At 42.9% G+C, this 22,499-nt stretch overlaps 1 protein-coding gene across 1 annotated transcript; it reads right to left on the bottom strand.

Moving 5' to 3' along the window:
- Positions 1-19,267: 19,267 nt before the first annotated feature.
- Positions 19,268-22,234, bottom strand: LOC308512385 (melanoma antigen preferentially expressed in tumors-like; the record flags this gene model as incomplete). Its single annotated transcript, XM_081082150.1, has 4 exons — positions 19,268-19,823; positions 20,460-20,467; positions 21,057-21,555; positions 21,942-22,234. 4 exons carry the CDS (start codon positions 22,232-22,234, stop codon positions 19,268-19,270), a joined length of 1,356 nt encoding a protein of 451 aa, XP_080938276.1.
- Positions 22,235-22,499: the final 265 nt, after the last annotated feature.

The following is a 22,499-nucleotide window of genomic DNA, read 5'->3' as shown; positions in this document are numbered from 1 at the left end:
GTACAGAGCCCCAGTTTTAGTTTTCAGAGTGGTGGTGTTGACTTTAATAAAGGGAGATCTGCTCACTGCTTCTGCAATAACAAGGAGGCCCCCAGCTTTCTACTGTTCCTCTGCTCCTTGCTCATCCCTCCCGCAGGCATGATGGTCATCTTTCATATTCACCATGCCAGGCCCTTCCCTGCCCCAGACTGAGGGTCAAAGTATGTAGCAACAGGAACTGACATTGCAGCACCACCCTGCCAGGAGCTTCAGAGCAACAGCCCCCCTGAGACTGGGAAAACACCATGCCCTGGGATGTCTTGGAGGCTTGGGCCCAGTGGCCTCCTCTCACCACCACATGCAGGTGGCTGTGATATTCCTCCTGTGGGCCCTCTGCTTGTGCTTAAGCTCCGAAGGTACTGGGAAGCGGATGTCCTCTGTTCCAGACAGGGATTCTGCCAGGACATGGCTGTTGGTAGGGGATCCTCTGCTGAAAGGCACACCCTCATCTTGTCCATGAGTGCTGTTCCTGTGTGAGGTAGAACGTCTGGGGGTACAAGATGTATCAAAAGAGATTTTATTCTGGACACCTGGGTGCTGGTGGGTTGAGACAGAGAAAGTCATCAGTCATGAGAGCAGAGAGAGAGAGTTTTTATTTATTTTGCTGGCTGCAAGCCGCTCTGCTGACATGAGGGTCTGGTCTGTCCTTGGGTCCTCCCATGCCAGGTGTCTTCTGGTTATCTGGGCTATGCTGTGCTCAAGGCTGCAAGCTTCTGCAAGATATCTGCTAAGCAAAATAAGGTTTTCTCTCCCCTGTTTTATTCTCTTTAACCCTTTCTACAGCCCCTGGGAGGGGAAAAGTAGACGGTCTAAAATGGAGGACTGTGATGCCCGGGTGAAAAGGGAAACTCACAGCACCCACAAAGTGGCTCAGGATTACTAATCTTAACAACTGACGAGGGAGAGGTAGACGAGGCATGATAGAGGATGGCAGGTGGGTGATGCATGGTGGTTGGCACCCAGGACAGATAATGGGTGAAGAGATGATGTATGCAAGACAGTGAATGGATGGGTGCTAAGAGATGATATACACACAGACATATGTTTAGTCTTTTAATAAAATTCTAGCACTGTGGTTCAAGTAATAGTATTTCCAGGTTTCCATCTTCTTGTTTTTAAAGTTTGATAATGCCATATGAGCCATGATTATTTAGCCATCACTATCCTTTTCTTTTCTTTTATTTTTTCACAAAAGTGCTGGACTGTGGGGTTGGAAGGATGTTGAAATGTCCGTTTTGTGTAGCAAAATAGTACATTAAGCTTTGTTACTTAGGATATGCATACAAATGGAATCGGGCTTTAAGCCTTCAAAGCACTTTGTAATTTAGAACAGCCTGTGCACCCCAGACATATAATATCAGCAGAAATCAGGTCACTGTTGGTAAGAAGCTATTACAATTGATGCTAACATTTCCATAGCATTAAAAAGGGTCTTGAAAATATGGTATGTGTAGTCCCTTTACCCTCAAGTTGGTATACCTTTTTAAAAAAGTATTTGTATTGATTTCATAGAGCAAGGGAGAGGGAGAGAGAAAAAAAAACATGAATGATGAGAGAGAATCACTGAACGGCTGCCATCTCCTTGTCCCCCACTGGGGATTGAGCAAGAGGCTTGGGCTTGTTCTTTGACCAGGAATAGGACAGTGACCTCCAGGCTCACAATTGGATGGTCAACCATCACAGAGTCACAGCAGGCGGGCTAGGTATTTAGTTCTTCAAGACAGGAACTGATGTGAGTTAGGACATTGGGTGTGCCATAACTAATTGACCTTCCCGCCCCTAACTAACTTTTCTCTGGTTAATTATTTTTGAATCATGCAACAAGACTGATTTTTGTAAAATATATATATCCTGATTTATTTTAAAGTAGTGGATAAGAGTTCCTTTCAATGAGTCTTTAATGTACTAGTGAGGGAAATAGTCTTATTTCTTTTTAATCTTAAAGTCTAGCCAATGTAAGTGTGTCCCATATCCTTCAAAGTTGTCAGTGCTCGTTGCACAAGTATTCCTTAATATTACCCTGAAAGTCACACCATTTGGGCATCGTTTGGTGTGGGAAACTGATATAGGGTTAAGCCTTGGACTGACCTGCTGGCAAAGTCACAAGCAAGTCCTAGCTTAGAGGGCACAGTCCTCTTAGCATAATTAGGCTTGACCTTATAACACTCCCTAGATCTTATCTGGGAATCTAATGGGCTGAGGAAGTGAAAAAAGTATAACCAAGGTGTGAACAAGTGAAACTCACATGAAAAGTGTAATTTTGGTAACCACTACCTTGTTTACCTCTCACTATAAAAAGTTTGGTGAGGCCTGAGCACAGTGGAAGTCCTTCCTCTTGAGTTGGACTCGCTCGCCTGGTCCCCAAATATTCCCAAATTATCTCGTGTCTTTTCTTTTTCATTTGTTGTGTGGCTCCTCTTCCAGACCCGAACCCTGAACCATGCAGGACGTGGAGGGTAACACTTACGATAGTTTGGGGTACATATTTTCTTTGGTTCTGTTATATTTTGAGATATTTCCAACATATTATACCATTACTTTAAGCTACGTTCTTTTGGATTTATTAAGAATCACTTTTCCCTGGGACAAGGTAACATATGCAGATTTCTATGTCAATAATCAAGTTTGTGCTTTGGCTACACTTTTGATCTTATATTTAAGTTAATTTGTGTGTATACTCGTTATACCATATATTAAGTTGTTGATCTTCAATGACTTTTAGTACATAACTCACTTATGTCCCTGTCCTTTATTTGGAGAGCCTGTTTTATGATACATTGAAGGGGGTCGGTACATATTGACCCTTTTACTTTACCTTTATCTTTTAGGGTTTGTCAACAGCCAAGAGTGGGATTTGCCTCATGATTTGTCTTGAGTTCAGAAGTCCATTTATTTGATTTATGAACAATGGTTGATGTTGTTTCCCTAGTTTCTAAGCAGAAGAAATGTAGTTTGTGTAGATATTATTTCTAAGTGTCTTCTTTCAAGTGATGTTTTGTAGCCTACACAATGATTCTGAATAAGACAAAATCCCTACTTATTGGACACTCATTTTCTATGGTAAAAATAACAAACATGCAAGGAAATGTAAATAAGTACAATCATGCACAAAAAAGATAAGAGGAAAAATATAGGGGGTAATTATTTTTAGAAGTGGTATTGGTAGGAGATAGTGTTTCTATTCATAAAATTAAGGGGATCAAGGGATGTTTGTTGAATCTCAAATGTCAGGAAGTAGGCCATGGTGTATAAATATGTGGAAAACTTTTTGGAACCAGAAAACTCAAGTGATTCCTTAAGGTGGGAACTGTGTCCAGTGGCTGTTTAGTTTGTGTCGCTGCCCATCAGTGCCAGGCATCTTGGTGGAATATGTGACTTCAGATTTGTTTCCAAAAAATAGGTCCAGACATCCAAACAGTTTATGTGGAGCAATTACAATGACCTGAGCTATGTTTACTCAAGTTACATTGATTTGGCTAAAAGATCAACCATCATGAAGTTATTGGGAGATTGAGGAATTTTAGTATGTTAGCCAAGTACTATAGTTAAAGGTATATTTCTAGGAACTCATCTTTTTATATTCTTTATTGTTTCAAGTATTACATATAGCATTATATATGTCTCCTTCTCCCCACATTGTGCTCTCCCTGGCCACTCCCACCCTCATCACATGCCCTCGCCTCCCTAGTGTCTGTGTCCCTTGGTTATGGTTATTTGCCTGCATACAAGTCCTTTGGTTGATTTCTTACCTCCCCTAGCCTCCTGCCTTCCCTCTGAATTTTGACAGTCAGTCCCATACTTCTGTGTCTCTGGATCTATTTCTGTTGATCAGTTTCTGTTGTTCATTATATTCCACAAATGAGTGAGGTAATGCAATATTTTTTCTTTCTCTGCCTGATTATTCCACTTACCATAATGCTGTCCATGTCCTTCCATGCTTTTTGGAAAGGGAAGAGTTCTTTCCTTTTTACAGCAGTGTAGTATTCTGTTGTGTAGATGTACCCCACCATTTTTAATCCATTTATCAGCTGATGGGCACATAGTCTGTTTCCGAATCTTAGCTATTCTAAATTGTGCTGCTATGAACATATGGGTGCATATATGCTTTCTGATTGGTGTTTCTAATTTCTTGGGAAAGACTCCTAGTAGTGGGAGTACTGGATCAAATGGCAGTCGCTTTTTAATTTTTTGAGGAAACTCCGTACTGTTCTCCACAGTGGCTTTGCCAGACTGCATTCCCACGAGCAGTGCACATGGGTTCCTTTTACTCCACATCTTCCTCAGCCCTTGTCGTTTGTTGATTTGTTGATGATAGCCATTCTTACCAGTGTGAGATGGTATCTCATTGTTATTTTGATTTGCATCTCTAGGAAGAATAAGGATTTTTAGCATGTTTTCTTATGTCTCTTGGCCTTCTTATGTGCACTTTTCAAAAGTATCTATTTAAGTCCATTTTTTGATTGCATTGTTTATCTTGCTTTTTTTTTTAGATGGCTGAGTTCCCTATAAATTTTGGAGATTAGGCCCTTATTGGATATAACATAGGAAAATATGTTCTCCCAAGCCATGGGCTTTCTTGTTTTGGTTTGTTTGGGTTTTTTATTTTTGGTTTTTGTGTGTGTGTGTTTTTTGTGTTTGTGTGTTGCTGATGGTTTCTTTTTCTCTGCAGAAGATTTTTATTTTGATGTCGTCCCATTTGTTTCTTTTCTCCATATTTTCTATTACCCTAGGAGTTATATTGGTAAAGAGCTTCTTGAAATATGTCTCATATTTTTCTGCCTATGGATTCTTCCAAGATTTTTATGTTTTCCCTCTTACAATTAAGTCCTTTGTCCATTTTGTGTTTATTTTCCTCTATGGTGTGAGGCGGTGGTCTCGTTTCATTATTTTGCATGTATCTATCCAATTTCTCCAACCTCCTGTATTGAAAAGACAGTCTTGACTCCATTGTATGCTCTTGCCTCCTTTGTCAAATATTAATTGGGCATAAAGGCTCAGGTCTATTTCTATGATCTCAGGTGTGTTCCATTGGTCTACTAGTACACGTCTATTCTTGTGCCAGTTCCAGCGAGCTTGAGAACAGTGGCTTTGAAATATAACTTGACATCGCAATTGTGAACGGCCAACATTGTTCTTCTTTCTTAAGATTACTGGGACTATTGCGGGTCTTTTTATTTTTTATTGAATACGAATTTCTGGAGACTTTCTTCTAGGTCTGAGAAATATGTCATTGGTATTTTAATTGGGATTACAGTAAATCTGTAGAATGCTTTGGGTAGCGTGGCCATTTTAATGAGATTTAATCTACTATTACATGAACTTGGTATATTCTTCATTTGTTTATGTCTTCCTCTACCTCTTTTTTCAATGTCCTATAGTTTTCAGTGTACAGATCTTTTACTTATTTAGTTAAGTTTATTCCTAGGTATCTTCATTTTTTTGTTGCAATTGTAAATGGGATTGTTGTTTTTGTTTGTTTGTTTCTTTTTCTGTGAATTCTTTATTGGTGTATCAAAAAGCCATAGATTTCTGGGTGTTAATTTTGTATTCTGCTACATTACCTAATTCATTTATTAAATGAAGAACTTGTTTTATGGAACACTGAAGGAGTTCAATACATATTGATCCTTTTACTTTGCATTTATCTTTTAGGATTTGTCGACAGCCAAGATTTGGATTTGTATCATGATTTTTCTGTCTTTTTTTTTTGATAGAGCAAATTACTTGATCTTTCTTTCTTTTTCCCAATGATTCTTTTTTTAATTTTTTTATTGCTTAAAGTATTACAAAGAGTATTACATATGTGTCCTTCCCCCCCGCACCGACCTGCCTTTGACAATCCCCTGACCTCCCCTAATCTCCAGTGTCTTATGTCTATTCGTTATGCTTATATGCATGCATACAAGTCCTTCGGTTGATCTCTTACCTCCCTCCCTCCTGCCCCCAACCCTCCCCGGCTTTCAAGCTGCAGTTTGACAATCTGTTTGAGGCAGCTCTGCCTCTGTCTCTATTATTGTTCAAAAGTTTATAATGGTCTCTATTATCCATGAATGAGTGAGATCATGTGGTATTTTTCCTTCATTGATGGGCTTATTTCACTTAGCATAATGCTCTCCAGTTCCATCTCATGATTTTTCTTGAGTTCAGAAGTCCATTTATTTGATTTTTGAAGAATGGTTGATGTTGTTTCTCAAGTGCTAAGCAGTAGAAATTGTAGTTTGTGTACACAATATTCCTAAGTGTCTTCTTTCAAGTGATATTTAGTAGCCTACACACTATGCTGCATAATGACTATGAATAAGACAAAATCCCCATTTATTGGGCAGTTATCCTCTACCAGAGGCCTAGTGCTCAAATTTGTGCATGGGTGCAGTCTGGCCGGCCCGTCCCCGAACCAGTCCTTTGGTCATCCCTCAATTTGGTCATGCCACAAGCAGCCTGATTGATATGGTAGCACTTCCAGTACTCACTCAAACAGGAGTGGTGACAGTGGGTATCCCTGTCTTGTTCCTGTTCTTGGGTGACTTGGTTTTTTTTTGGCCTGTTGAGTATGGTGTTGGCTGTATGTTTGTCATATAAGGCTTGTATTATATTGAGATATGATCCCTCCAGTCCCAGTTTGCTGAGACTTTTTACCAAAAAGTGTGTTGGGTTTTGTCAAATTCTTTTTCTTCATCAATTTATATGGTTATCTTATTTTTATCTCTCGATTTTTTTTTTATTTTTCTCTCTCAATTTGATGTATAATGTGTATTGATTTGAGGATGTTGCACCATCATTTCATGCCCAGAATAAATCCATGTGCTCATGGTGTATGATCTTTCTGATGTAATGCTGGTTCTGATTTGCTAGGATTTTGTTGAGGATTTTAGAATCTATGTTCATCAGAGATACATTGGCTTGTAATTCTCTTTCTTTGCAGTATCTACATGTGCTTTGGGATTAGGGTAATGCTGGCTTCTAGAAATTGCTTGGAATTGTTCCTTCCTCTTGAAGTTTTTTGAAAAGTGTGAGGAGGATATGTTTTAGTTTGAATGCTTTGTAAAACCTCCTGTGAAGCTGTCTGGCCCAAGGCTTTGGTTGCTGGAAGTTTTTCAATGACTGCTTCAATTACCTTCTGTTTATCCATCTATTCAGACTTTTTTATTCTTCTTGATTGAGTTTCAGAAGGTTGTACTTTTCTAGGAATACATCCACTTGTTCTAGGTGACCAGTTTGTTGGAATAGTATTTTTACAACCCTTTTTATTTCTTTGGGGTCAGTTGTTATTTTGCCTCTTTCATTTCTGATTGTTGATTTGGGTCCTCTGTGCTTCCTGGTAAGCCTGGAAGAAGTTCATCAATCTTATTTATCCTTTCAAAGAACCAGCTGTTGATTTTATTGATATTTTGTAGTGATTTTTTTGTTTGTTTGTTTTTTTTGTTTTTGGTTTCTATGTTATTTAATTCTGCTGTGATTTTTACCATTTCCTTCCTTCTGCTCAGTCTGGGCTTTTCTTGTTGCTCTCTTTCTAATTCTTTAAGTTGTAGAGTTAGATAATTTATTACCAGTTATTTTTTGTATTTGTTTTTTTGTGTCTGTAATGCTATGAACTTCTCTCTCAGAACTGCTTTCAGTATATACCATTGAATTTGAATTGTTGTGTTTTCATTGTCATTTCTTTCCAGGATGTTTTTCATTTCTTTTTTGATGTTTTTGATAACACAAACATTGTTTAATAACGTATTATTTAGCCTGCAAGTATTTGAATTTTTGTTAATTTTTATTGTAGGTTATATCTAATATTAGAATCCCGGTGCACAAAATTCTTCCATGAGGGGTGGTGGTGTTCCTTCAGACCAGCTTATACCCTCTACAATCCGGGACTGCTGGCTCCTAACTGCTGAAGTGCCTGTCTGCCTGCCTGGTCACCTCTAACTGCCCCCCCACCCCCGCCCCTACAGCCTGATTGACCCTCACTGCCTCTACTTGCTATTCTAATCACCCCTAACTGCCCTACCAGCTGGCCTGGTCTCCCCTAACTGCCCTGTGGTCGACCAGGTCACCTCCAACTGCCCCCTACCTACTAGCCTGGTCGCTGACAACTGTCCCTTAACCAGCCTAGTCACCTTTCACTGCCCCCCCCACACACACACACACACTACTGGCATAATCGCCCCCAACTAAGTGCCTGCCAGACTGGACACCCCTAACTAAGCCCCTGCCAGTATGGTCAACCCTAACTCTCTCCCTGCCAGTTTGGTCACCTTTTACTGCCCCATCACCCGCTGGCCTTGGCACATTCAACTGCTCCCCTACTGGGCTGGTTTCATTCTACCATCCCACTTGTCTGCCTGGTTGCCCCTCATATACCCGCAGGCCTGGTTGCCCGACACAACTTGCTGTTCAGTTGTTTGGTTTTCCCTCACCAAGACGCAACTGGCCTGGTCGCCCCATGTAGCCTGCTGTCCAGTCGTTTGGTAATGGCTCATTAACCCCCCCACCAGTCTGGTCTCCCCATGTAGCCTGCTTGTTCAGTCATTTGGTTGTCCCTCACTAAACCCCCTGACAGCCAGGTCATAGGCAGCCATCTTGTCAGGGCGTGAGGAATAATTTGCATATTACCTCTTTATTATATAGTAGTATGCCTTTGTAATCAGAGAAGATGCTTGATATGACTTCCATCTTGTTTAATTTGAAGAGACTTTGCTTGAGTCTCAAGTGGTCTATCTTTGAAAATCTCCCATGAACATTTAAGTAGAATGTATATTCTGTATCTTTGGGGTGAACTGTTCTGAAGATGTCGATTAAGTCTGTCTGATCTAGTGAGTTGTTTAGGATTGTTGTCCCCTGTGATGGCCTTCATGTTAAAGTCTGTTTTGTCAATATGTTTATTTCTAGTCTATCTTTTCTTTTCTTTTCCATTTGCATGCAAAATTCACTCTCATTCTGTGTGAGTCTTTTGTTTTGAGGTGGGTCTCTTGATGACAACATATCGTTCAGTCATATTTTTGAATCCATTCTGCAACCCAACGCCTTTTGTTTGGAGCATTTAGTCCATTTACTTTAAGGGTTATTATTGATAGATACTGATTTATTGCCATTTTAATTCTGTATGCCTAGGTTTCCCTCTCATTTCTTCTTATCATTACAGCAGTCCCTTTAGGATTTCTTGTAATTCTGGCTTTGTGGTGTTGTATTCTTGAGCCATTCTTTGTCTGGGAAGCTCTTTCTTTAAACATCTATTTTGAATGACGGCCTTATTGGATATAGTAATCTTGGTCTCAGATCCTTGATTCCATTACCTTAAGTACTTCATGTCATTCCCTTCTGGCCTGTAGAGTTTCTGATGAGAAACCAGGTGTCAGCCCTCATTGGAACTTTATTGTAGGAAACACATTTCTTTTCTCTTGCTGCCTTGACAATTATCTCTTTTTCTTTAATTTTTGGCACTTTAATTATTATGCATCTGGAATGGGCCTGTTTGAGTTCTTCTTGTTTGTGGTTCTCTGTGGTTCCTGCACTTGTGTGACATTTTCCTTTAAGAAGTTAGGGAAGTGTTCTGCCATTGTTTCTTCAAACACCTTCTCTATGCCTTTCTCCCTTTCTGCCTCTTTGGACACACCCACTACTCTAATATTGTTACATTTCCGGTAGTCTCACGGTTCCTTTAACCTGTCCTCTTGTTTATTAATTGTTTTTTTTTTTCTGGTTTTCCTAATTGAGTGATATTTTCTCTCTGACTAACAATTCACTGATTTGATCCTCAGCTTCCCAAATATGATGTGTATTTCTTCCAGTGTGTTCTTTACTAGTGTTATGTCATATTTTTTATCTAGAACTTTTCTTTTTTCATAGCTACTATATTTTTTTTCATGCTATTGAGCATTTTTACCATGATTGCTCTGAACTCTGATTCAGATAAATTTCTTATCTCTACTTCATTTTTCTCTTCTGAGAATTCTCTAGTTCTTTCATTTTGGTGTTTTTTGTTTGTTTGCTACTTTTGGCTTTCTGTTTGAGTTTGTGATGATGAGTTATGTAGATCCTCTATCAGTGGTTCTTAATCTTCTGGCCCTTTAAATACCCTTCCTCATGTTGTGACCCAATCATTAAATTATTTTCGTTGCTACTTCGTAACTGTAATGTTGCTACTGGTATGAATCGTAATGTAAATATCTGATATGCAGATTGGTCTTAGGCAACCCCCGTGAAAGTGTCGTCCGACCGCCAAAGGGGTCTCGACCCACAGGTTGAGAACCGCTGCTCTACACCTCTCAGCCTGTCATGCAGGACAGTGTTACAGGCTGTTTCTGACTAATTAGGTCAGGCAAAGACTCAAAGCCTCAGGAGACCACCTCTGGCTACACACTTATAGGCTTCTGACTTGAATTGCCCCTGTAGGCAGTCATCCTCAGGCAACAGATTTTTTTCAACATGGTGGGGCAGTGGCTTCTACTGGAGACCAATTGTCATTCTTAATCTCTTAAGTTGCCTCAGAGCAAAGTTTTTTACAATCGGGTGTGTCAACTGTCCTATTCCGAGACAGGCAAATGTCTGTGTGGGAAAGATGTCCTCCTCTGCATGAGGGAATGACTCCTCCCAGGAGTCATGGGTATCTATCTTCTGAGCTGTATCCGCTGAGTCCCTAGTCCTGGCTTCTTCCCTCACAGCTCCAGTGCACTTCAACCTCCCTTTGCCAGAGCACAGGGAAATTTGTGTGTTGGCCCTTTAGGAGGATGCCTTGGTATCCATCAGTCTCTCCATGTTTGATAGCTGGGGGCAAGAAGGGCAGCGTGGTTGGGAGGTGGGAGGACAGTTGAGGGTGAGCAGGCCAGTAGGCAGAGTGGTTAGTGGAGATCAGGCAGGCAGGCAGGCAGGCAGGCAGGCGAGCTGTTAGGAGGCAGTGGTGCTGGATTTCAAGAGGGATATGTGACTTCTGGATTGGCTCAATTCATAAACTGGCAGTCAGACATCCCCCAAGGGGTCCCAGATTAGAGACAGTGCAGGCCAGGTTGAGGGACACACCCTCCTGTGAACTAATTTCATGCACCGGGCCACTGGTATATCCATAAAGATATATTTTGTGATTCCAAGAATCATATGCTTGTTGAGGAAATATGACAACCAAATTAACGCATCTTAATAAATACAATATAAGTATTTTGTCAACAGGCTGAAAAGTGATATGTGTGGGTTCATAAGGTCTGTTTTTAATAAAAAATGAGGGTGGAAAGGCACACTTGAAAGAGTCAGGCATTGCCAGTTGCTAAATCACAGAGTGCACATAGTTGTGAAAAAATAAGGCAAACGTGACTCATTCATATCAGTACAAAGATGTCTTAAAGTGTAACATAGAGTCTCTCACTATTAATTATGTTGGAAAGTTGAAACCATTGAGGGAATCAGTGTAGTTAAGAACAATATGCCTCTGCAGTTGAATATACACAAACAGCCTATCCATTTAAATTGTGGATGTGCTAGTGAGCGCATAAATTAAAGGGTCATTTGTGGACATTTTGGATAAGAATTAGTACTGAAACATGGTAATATTTATGGGAAATGTAATATTTCTCATATTTTGAAGGAGATCTGGGGCTCTTCACATGAGCTGTTAAATGCTCGTAGTACAGCTAAAGGCAGTAAAATTTATATTGCCATCATTACCAAAACTAAGTTTATACATTTAAAGTAGTCAGCAGTAGGAGAGAGCCATGCTAAATTGGTGATAAATTAGAAAATTGTATGTGTAATGAATTTGGCATGTACTGGCCCAATAAAATATTACTATGCACAGGTGATATCTTGCCAGTATTAGAATAGATGCAAGTGCACAACTAGCACATGTGGCTTTTCCTGAGTCCAAAATGTAGTTGAAAGCGTAGCATAAAAGTTCTAAGGTAAGTGAGACAGTCAATTTTGAAAGTAAATGGACATAACTTGCCTCTATATTGTGGGCATCCAGGAGCAATGAAAGTGTTTTAACCTAAATGCTAATAATTCAATACTTGCATACCGAAATAACTATTAGTTCTTAGGGGAACGTGCATGAAGAAGTGAGTGTAACGGGAAAATTAGGAAGTTTTTAGTAATGTCGAAAAGAGATTGTGAGCAACAGAGCAAAGTAGAGAAGGAGAAAAGTCGATAGAGGCTTGTCAAGCTATAGGTAGGCACTGATAAATATGTATGTGGACATCATGGAATTCCTTGCACTTTGTTCAGAATTGGAAAGGTTTTTTTCACCAATGGTCATTTAAGAAATTAAGGAAGATGTACAGGGAGGACAAGATGTCAGAAGATAATACATTCCAGAGTAACATATCACAGCACATACAAGCATGAGCCTAAATAGAGTCTAAGAGTAAATTTAAACATTGTTGTGGAAAGAGGAAATAAAGTGTTGTTTTGAATTATTGTTTTCCCATAAAACATTGCTCTCCAATGTGATATCCTCACATAAGTATTTGTCATTTACAGGAACGCTGTCACGTGGGAGAGGAAGTTATGCAGGCATTCCTTGCAAAGAGACAATCCCTTCCAGGAGAAATTACCATATATCTCCAAGAGATGATGATTGCACTACTAGTTATAGGTAATGGGCAATAAAGCGTAAGACACCTAAACTATACTATACACTGTCTGTTGTTGAGGTGAATTTCATCTATCATAACACTAAATATTTACCATTGACCAACTAAGTAGCATGTAGTATATTCAGAGTCTTATGTCACAACTGTATCTGAGTATGTCCAAAACATCTTTATCACTCATACATAAAAGCTCTCCAGGTAAAGCAGTCGCTACCATTCTCTTCCTCAGTCCAGCTTCTATGAAAAACCAACCAGGGTTCTGTCTGTATTGATTCACCTGTTTTCCACAGATCATAGTATCAGAATGATACAGGATAGGACATTTTGTGCCTGGCTTGTGTCCATTACCATAAATGTGTCCAAGGGTCATCCATATGGCAGTAATCAGTTCAACGCCACTTTTATGGCTGGTTAAATATTCCCTTGCAGCTCTAGTGAGTGCACACAGCTCGTTTACCACTTCAACCGTTGGGGTCCTTTCCACCAGAGGACTGATGTGAGCATTTTGGACTAGTATTTCATAGAAGTCTCCAGTTATTGTGGGTGCAAAATTTAGAGTGGAATTTCGGAGTCATATTGCAATTCAGTGTTAAATGTTTGTTGTAGGAGTTTCCATTATTTTCCACAGCAGCCACGCCTTGTCCCCTTTCTGTTCCTTGTGTACAGGATTCCAGTGGCTCTAAATTCCCAACAAGCCCTGGTATTTTCCTCTTCAAACATTGGGACCTACTTAGGAATAAAGTGGTATCTCACGTAGGTTTTGGTTGGCATTTCCCTAACTATCCATTATTTTGATCCTCTTTCCATGAGCTTGTTAGCTGTTTGTGTATCGTGTTTGGAGAAATGACTCTTGAAGCCTTCTGTCCATTTGCCTTTTCCTATTTTTACAGAGGTTCATATGACAGCTGTGGTATGTGTCCAGATATACTGCGTGTAAGTGACAGGATTGGAATTAACAGGCCATCTTGTGTTTAACTGGAATTTTACTTTTATTTGCCCCAGGGAGTACTATATGCAGTATGTGTTTTGTATTATCTTGGAAGTCTTGTATTCTTTTCTTAGTAGCTCATTTGGAACAGTCCAAATCTTTCAGGAGTGAAGGATCATACTCATTTATTTTCCTTATTAAAGAAATGAAGTGCAACATTTTCTTTTTTGTTGTTTCTCACCTGAGGATATATCTCTGCTGATCTTGGGAGAGTGGACGGAGGGAGTGGGGCTGAGAGAGAGCTACATCAATGTGAGAGAGATACTTTGATTGGTTTCCCCATGCATAATCCCCAACCAGGGCCAGGGATGGACCCTGCAAACCAGGCTCATGCCCTTAACTGGAATCAAACCAGGGATCCTGCAATGCCAAGACCGGTGCGCGACCCACTTAGGCACACCAGCCAGGGGTGTATTGTATAATTTTTTAATCAGAAAGAGCTTTTGACAGCATGAAGCATAATAGGAAGGTCAGAATTCCAGCCCGTTTTCAGAAAATGTGCCTTCATATATATTCATAGTCAATTATTTCAGTCAAAACATTATTCTTCAGCTGTATTTTAAATAATTGTAAGCTCCCTTGTCTACCTCAGCTTTACTGACATATTTTTAGCGCAGATGTATAAAAGCATAGGTTTGCCAACTATTTAAGACTTTACTAGGTTCATGTCATACTGACATAAAATTATTTGTTAAGATGTTTAAGTATTGTTATTTGGTCACTGACATTACAGGATGCACAGGTGGTGCACCACCAACCCAAGGGCCTCCTCTGACTTATGGTGGAAGGAGTCACTGGGATGATTATTACAGCCTCACAGGAGATGGGTATGATGGGGGGGGGTGTGCATAACAATTACTGCAACAGCCGATGGGACATCTCTTTAAGAGGCCGTGAGTGTGATGCTGGTGGGGATCATAGGATTCACCATCTATGCAAGAGAGTGTGAATCATGCAGTGCAGTAGCTCAGCTTATTGAGATTCTCAAGGGCTGCCAAGAGGGAAGTCCCTGTGACAGATGAAATAGAAATTGAACTTAAAAATAATGCTATGTTATGGAAGGCATTTATTTGAAAAGAAATTGCCTTCTGTTATTTAAGAATGAATAGAAGCAAATGGTGGGTTTGGGGAAGAAACAAGAATTTTAGATCCCTTTGTGAAATTTCTGCATAGAATGCAAAGTTTGAATTCTTCAAGGTTGTTTTATAAGTGTTGATTTTAATAACTATATACTTTAATGTTTAAATTGAATATCTGTATTGTTAAAATATTCAGAATAAAGTTTTCCACTAAATGGGATTTCTTGTCTCATTTTACTACAAACACATAAAAGCAATGTGTTTGGATGGTGAGGTGAATTCTAGGCCCTAAATTTCCCAAGGTGTCTTTGGCCACAAGTGCATGAAGTCTTTGAAGTGAACTGCATACAAAATGAAGCGTTGTGTTACTTCTTCATGGCATGCTGCCCTGTTTCCAGTTGTCCGGGGGAGGTAATCAAATGACGTATTCTTGGAAAACCTAACTGGAAAAAAGAATTGAGGCACCTCCAACAAGGCTGTAAAGCAATTGTTCACCTCCTTCCTGTGGCATTTTGTATGTCCTCAATCTTTAAAGGAATAGTATATGTAGGAAGAAAAATTACATATGGAATAATATAAATGTTTGAACAAATCTAAATGTAAGCATCCTTTGGCTTATTGAAATGCCATCAGCACCTTTCTGAAGTGGGAATAACAAGACTGAAACAGAATTTGCCACTTAACAAGCTTTCCTGAATATACCTCTGAATTAAATAAACAAAAGTGCCTGTCGATTGAGATATGTATTTTTCTATAGAACTGCTCATGCACTTCCTCTTCAACTTTTTGACATTTAATATATGCTCTCCACACATCGAGTTATCTTGAAGCCTCAGTATTTTTATGAGTGAATGTCAACAAATGTCCCAACTGGGAAAATTTTTAAAAACTCACCTGTTGGACTGTTGAGTGTATAGTTATCAACAAGCTTTCCAACTTCAATTTTAAAAATCTCCCCCAAAATGTTTTGTTTCTTAGTTATTTTTACTGGAATACTGAATGGGAAATTAATTGTGGAAGCTGGAACCTCAACTGTTGAAGGACTTTAATGTCTATCTTGTTAGACTTGGGGATGGTAGTGGGACAAACCCTGGTCGGTATGGCTCAGTGAGCCCCTTTTTCATTGCCAGCTGGAATGCTGCTGGATTGGTGAAATACCTAATAAAGCCATTTGGATGCCAAATTTACTCAGCTTAATTTTACCACTGTAGGTTTGTACTGATAACGTACTATGGTGTAGAGAAATACTAGACAAACAATACAAAACTTCACATCATGAAATAGATCACTTTATATACAATCCCATGGGGAAGTGGACTAGAAAGGAAGATTAAAGGGGAAGAAGGAACAGCATAAAAATCCTGACCATGACAAAAGGCTACTTCTTGTATTTCTAAACAGATATTCTGGGTATCAAAACCTTAAGCTATGTACATACTTTTAGACATATTTATTGTCATTGATTTCACAGAGGAAGGGAAAGGGAGAAAGAGTTAGAACCATCAATGGTGAGAGAGAATCCTTGATTGGCTGCTTCCTATAAGACACCTACTGGGCTAAGAGCCCAAAACGGGGACATGTCCCAGTCTGGGAATTGAATACTGACCTCCTGGTTCACGTGTCAAAACTCATCCACTGAGCCAAGCAGGCCAGGTTTTGGCTCTTCTTTATTCAGAGTCTTCCCTTTGACATTCGTGTGCTCAAGCTGCCCTGTATCCAGCCTACCTGACTGCTGTGCAGATTGGTGGACTCTGGGGTACATTCTAGTAGTAAGGAACCTACTATGTGTGCCTTACTCTCCATGCTTGTTTTCTAATGCCCTAGAGACTCTGCCCATAGGGCCTTCATGTACATGATCTCTGTGCATCAGCAGTCACCTCCTATCCAGGTCTCTTCTCTGCCCATCTTCATAGATGCAGTCTTTATCTAAGGTATCTAAGCATCATTGCATTGATACTATGCTTTTCTGAATATTTTGATGGAAAAGTCCAGATTCCAATATAGAATTTTTCTGGATTTCTCAGTTGTGGTCTCGAGAACAAATAAAGCGTCAAGTGCAGGACACTTGGTTTTAGAGGCAACATGCAGCAATGAGTTTTCTTTTGTTGTGTCTTAATATGGTGGGTTTTTAAAATTGATTCTTTAGAGAGAGGTGAATGGAGAGAGACAGGCACAGAAGCATGCATTCATGTTAGAGAGAAACAATGTTGGATGCCTGGGGACTTAACCTGCAACCTGGACATGTGCCCTGGTCAGAAATCAAATGGCTAAACTTTCTGGTGCACAGGACAATGCCCAGACACACTGGCCAGGGTGCACTGACTTTTATTTTCTTCCTTATCTTGCATCTGGTGGTTAATAAATACCATCAATGCTAATAACAGTGGGCAATTCCAGAGGAGGACATGCTGACAAGAGCTTTACATAAGTTGGCCCCACAGGTGAATCTCCCCACAAGGCAATGGGCATGATCTCTATGTGTGGAGGAATTAACACCCTGACCACAGGATGCTTTGCCTTTGCCCTTCCTCCCTCAGAACCTGCCAATTTTTATGATTTTCCTCAAATGCCAGAGGTTCTGATTCCCATCATGGACACTACTCCCTGTCAAGGTGGGGATGGGAAGAAAAGATGCATGTCAGACAGAGGGACAGGGAGAGGGAGAGGGAGAGAGAATAATAGAGAGGAAGAGAAAGAGAGCGTTTGCTGTAAGAGATATACATTTTCTGACCCATGTTCTCTTATCCCCTTTTATGGGGGGTGGGGAGCTCACCGACGGTTACAGAGACTTTGGCATTTTCTCTTCCTACTAAAAGAAGCAGATTGTGCCTGGCCAGTGTGGCTCAGTAGGCCTATGAACCAAGAGGACTTAGTTCAATTCTCAGTTGGAGCAGGGGCTGGAGTTTACGCCTGGATCTCCAGGTGGATGTGCAGGAGAAAGCCAACCAATGATTTTGTCTCATTATTGATGTTTTATCCATCTCTCCCTCTCCCTTCCTCTCTGAAAACAATAAGAATTGTACTAACAAACAGAAAAATGTGCTTATATGCTGATGGGCCCAAGCTAGAAGAGTGGAAGGTAGAAGAAAAAGAAAGGAACGGCAATAAAAAGAGAACGAAGGGCCAGGTGCTGTATGTGACAAGCTAGGAAGCTGCTGACACCCAGCAGAGAGCAGCAAGCACATGAGTGGCTGGCACTGAATGAGAGGCAGTAGAAGGAGAAAAACCAGGACTGACTTCCTCACATTTAGGGAGACATACAGGCAAATGGAGCCGTGCCCCGGGCCTGGATGTGTGGCCTTCTCCCTAGGTGGTCCTCTGGCAGGCCACTCAGTGAGCAAACTGAGACAGCCTAGGGCCAGAATGAGGTGGCAGGTGGGCAGGGAGCCTGTTCCATGCTGAGCAGCTAACTGTCCATTGACTGTGGGATCCAACAGCACACTAGGACATTTCCCTTTCACTTGGTTGTATTGCCCCTCAGGGTGGCCCTCCATACCCCCATCTCCCCGGTGTGACCTTCACCTGTGTCCACTTAAGTGCTCTCCGGGAACTGGCTTGAGGTTGTCCACTCTTTAGAACCGGGGTCTGTCACTGGCTCAGAGATGCTTTACCACCTCCTTGATTGATGGGAAGGAGGATCATGAGGGGAAAGTCTTCGAACATTAGACCATCCTCTACAAAAGGATGTCGTATTCTTAGGACAGGACACAGAACAAAGCAGGGGTTTATGCCAGCTTAGTATTTTGCTGAAAAGAATGTAAATGTGTTTACAGGCCACAGGAACTTGAATTCAAGAAGGGGATGTATCCAGGGGAATGACAGGCCTGGACTTGTGAGGCCAGTGGTCTGGGTCCCTGGCAGGCTGATATCCCTTTCAGTACTAGGGGCCTGACTGGTGCACAGGGAAGCCCTACCATGGAGCGGCCACAGGCCAGCGATGGAGGCTCCCAGTGGGGAGGAGTTTTAGTCCAGGGACTGGACTAGTTACCTGTGATGGCCCCAGAGTAGTTGTACCACAGTGGTGCTCACTGGAAGCCACTTTTTCCAATCCCTGTGGACGCACCTTGTGTGCGCTGACCCACTGAACAGTCACAGAGGTGAGTGAGTAGGTACCGGTGCACCAGAAAGAACCACCAAACCAGAAAGTATAAATGGTGATGTGATCTCCTGGGACCAACCTCAACCAGCCTAGTGTCTGCACATCACGATGCTCATGCCTTCTTACTTGGCCAGTAACTGCAGGTGGGAGAGTTGGGTTAACATGTCATGGAGGACACCAGATGGTTAACATCCAGTTCTCTTTATTACTGACATTTATTCACAACCATTCAAGCAAAGGTAATCCCCGCATCTACCACCCAAACCTCAGTCTCTCCCCCTGAGAGATTCAGGTGGATATTTCTAACTCCTTAGGACAAATCTCCCCAAAGAAACCATTGAGTCCCCTGTCAGCATTTCCCCCCACCCTGAGTATTTGTCTGAAACTGGCTGCTGTGTTCCTGTACGGTATACTTATGTCCGGGTTTCAGTGCCCAAGGGCCCAGAGTAAAGCCTATGAGATGTACACCCAGCTGGACACTCAAGCAACAGGATCACAGAATGGGAGTTGGGTCAAGGAAAGTACTACAGCCACAGTGAGGACAGGGGTAAGCGCAGAGCCAGACCATGCTGGGCCGCCCCAACTCCTGCAGCATATGCTTCAGCACGGCATGCATCTGGGCAAGTCGGCCCAGGTTGATGGTGCCGCTCCTTTCCTCGTAACTCTCCAGGGGGGCCGCATAAATCACGCAATTCAGCTTGCTCAGCCCAACAATGTGGCGAAGCAGGTCCTCCAGGACGATCATGGAGATGGGGTTTTCACAGAAACTTAGGGTTGTGAGCTGGGAGCAGTGGCTCAGGGCTGGCAGGATGTCCAGGAACTGGGCATCCATGATCCCACACTTATCCAAGTCCAGGTCCTGGAGAGTGGGGGAGGCTCTCTCTAAAAGAAATCGGAGTGACCCAGAACTGATATTGGTCAGGTTGAGCCCACTGAAACTCAGGCCTTTCAGCTGGCTGACGTTCAGTTGCTGGGATAGATGTCTCAAGTCTCTTTCGAAAAGCAGGCAGTTAGTGATGGACAGGGTCGCCAAGGGGGTCCTCAGGCACCTGGGGAGACATAGAACAGTTACATGTGGGGGATGGACCTGGTGGGCAGAGGCAGGTGAGGATGATGCAGGCCTTCAGGGTAAAGAGGCCCATGTCACCAAAGCCTAGAGTGTTCCGGATGATGATCAAACCCAGGATGTTGCACAGTGAAAAGTGACATTCAAGTCAGAGCAAATTTGAGTGGAATCTTTCCCCATCTGTTATCTGCTCCGTGATGGATTCAACTGGATGAAACCTCACACACTCCATTTACTCATCCGTCAAGTGGAGCACATCATACAGCCCAGCCCAAACACACAGGTGTTCTGAACATAAAGGTGGGAGGTAAAGATGGGAGGAGCTCAGAAAGGAGCCTGACCCAGGGTCTGAAGCAGGAGGCAACCAGTGCATTTTAGTATTGGAGACATGTCCTGAAATGCCTGCAACTCGGGCTTCCTTCCAGCCACAGCCTAGACCCCTGTCACCATCATCTCTTAGCCCAATGAGGCCTCTGGCAGTTGTGCAGAAAGGGCTAACCTGGGCACAGTCAGGCAACATCAAACGAGAGCTGACACCCTCCAGGAACTTAGATCACTGCACTGTTTACAAACCACCTATCCAATTTCGTAATGACTCCCTCAGGAACCCTGCATTTACCACGCATTCTGTTTGCAAGAGCCTATGGCAACCCTTGGCAGACAGGTGAATGAGGCAGCTTTGGAGTGAAAGGCTGCCATGGCCAAATCTCTAAGTGCGGAACTTAACCCCTGAAACCTCACCTCTGATTGGCTTTCCCCTTGTCATTGCAATCCTCACTTGGTTCTATTGCATCATCTTCCCTTCCACACCACTTACAAGGATGCCCAAAGCTACCATCCCCTGGCCTGAAGCCTCCATTACGCCAATTCCTAGCAAGGAGTCCCTTTAGTAGCCTCTGTCCTAGTGCATATGTCCTACCTTTGTCTGGGGGGTTATGTGACAACATGCAAGGTGACAGAGCGGTGAACAAGACACTGACTGTGTGGACCATCTAGTGGCTCAGGCACTCTAGCACTGCTGAGGGACTGCACACAGGAGAGCCCATCACTGTGCACTGAAATGGAAAGGGACTCGATCTGGTCGTCAGGGAAAGCTCGCCACCCCTCACCTGAGGATCTCGTCCAGGCGGCCTCTGAGGATGGAGACATCATCCAAATTGAGCTCCTGGAGGTGGGGCAGGCTGAGGAACTGAGAGGTGACCAGGCTAACACACTGCTCCTCCTCCTCCAAGGTGGTGTGAGAAGACGTGAAGACATGGGAGAGACGGAACCGGCGCAGATTGCCCATCTGGCCCAGGTAAGGAGCGAACTTCCTCAGGGTGGACAGCTTCCAGGTACAGTTTACCTCCAAATCCTGGACAGAGTCCAGCTGCACCATATCCAGGATGTTAGTGTTTTGCTTCGACATCGCAAAAACCTTCAGCTTCTTACAGCAAAGGTGCAGCAAACCTCTCCTTTCGCTGATTTTCTTAATCAGGTAGCTGAGGGACTCATCAAGGACACCTTTCTTGAGGCAAAGGTCTACTAACAGCTCCACAGGGGCCAAGGGTGGACTTGGCCTGGCCGTTAAGCTGCGCACTTTCCCCCTCTTCCTCATGGGCTGCGGGGCCTCAGGCTCCAGCAGTGAGCACAGATGGGCTCTGGTTCCGGCCCACACAATCCAGAACTCCTGATGAACTCTCTTCTGTAAATTAAGCACCTGCAGTTTCCATCTCCTGTGGAGAAAATAGGAGTTATGCTGGGGTGCATTATGATAACAAGGAATAAGACCATGAGTCTAGGAATCTGGGCAGCTGGGCCAGACACCTGACTGGACTTTTGACTCAATGTCCCAGAATCACCTGCTCCTGGTGCTACTGGGATCCTTCATGGTCCCCATTCCTGGTACATTTAGGTGCCACCAGGAAGGAGTGGGCTCGTGTCCCTTCGGTCACCCTCGGCATTTTCACCAGCCGTATATATCCGAAGCCTGTTCCCACAATGACCCCAGCAGTGGCTCCAAGGCCTGCCTCAGTTCTCCCTTTGGCCCTGCACACTCCCGGATCCCAGCTGTAACTGCTCAGATCCCCAGGGTGCTACCAGGCAACTGAATCCCCCATACCTGTGTCGAGTGTCCTGGGCAGGCAGGACATCGAGTCCCTCGAGCACAGCCTGCAAGATATCCTGGTAAGGCTGCCGATGGTTCATCAGGGCCCCCAGAGGGAGGCAGGGGAAGGGCCAAGCCTGCACCATGGCCTTCAGGACTCTGCTGTGCTTCCCAGCGAAGGCTGCCATGAACAGAGGTGGGAAGAGCTCCATAGGAAGCCACTCCAGAGCAGCGATGGCTGAGGCTTCATCCCGCAGCAGGCTCTGACATGCCAGTTCCAGGAGTCTGGGTGGAGCTGGGAGGCTCATCCCCATGAAGCTGCTATGAAAGAGATCATGGGAGACAGTCAGGAGCAAGGCATCTTGTCAGGCTGAGCATGAGCAAACCCGGCCCTTCTCCCTTCAGAGGGACCAGCTGAGGGCCAAAGGCACTCCTCCAGCAACAACTGGAGCGCCCCCCAAATTACCCCAACCCCGTTTTCTGCTTAGAATCTCAAAGCCACTCAGCCCTGCCTCTCCTCTGCCACTGGCAGGACAAGAACCAGGCACCAAGGAGGGGTGAGATGACAACTGG

Source organism: Myotis nattereri (assembly GCF_964212035.1).
Source record: "Myotis nattereri genome assembly, chromosome: Y".
Classification (NCBI taxonomy): Eukaryota; Metazoa; Chordata; class Mammalia; order Chiroptera; family Vespertilionidae; genus Myotis; species Myotis nattereri.
The sequence above is the reverse complement of the archived record's forward strand: the minus strand, read 5'-3'. Positions and strand labels throughout refer to the sequence as shown.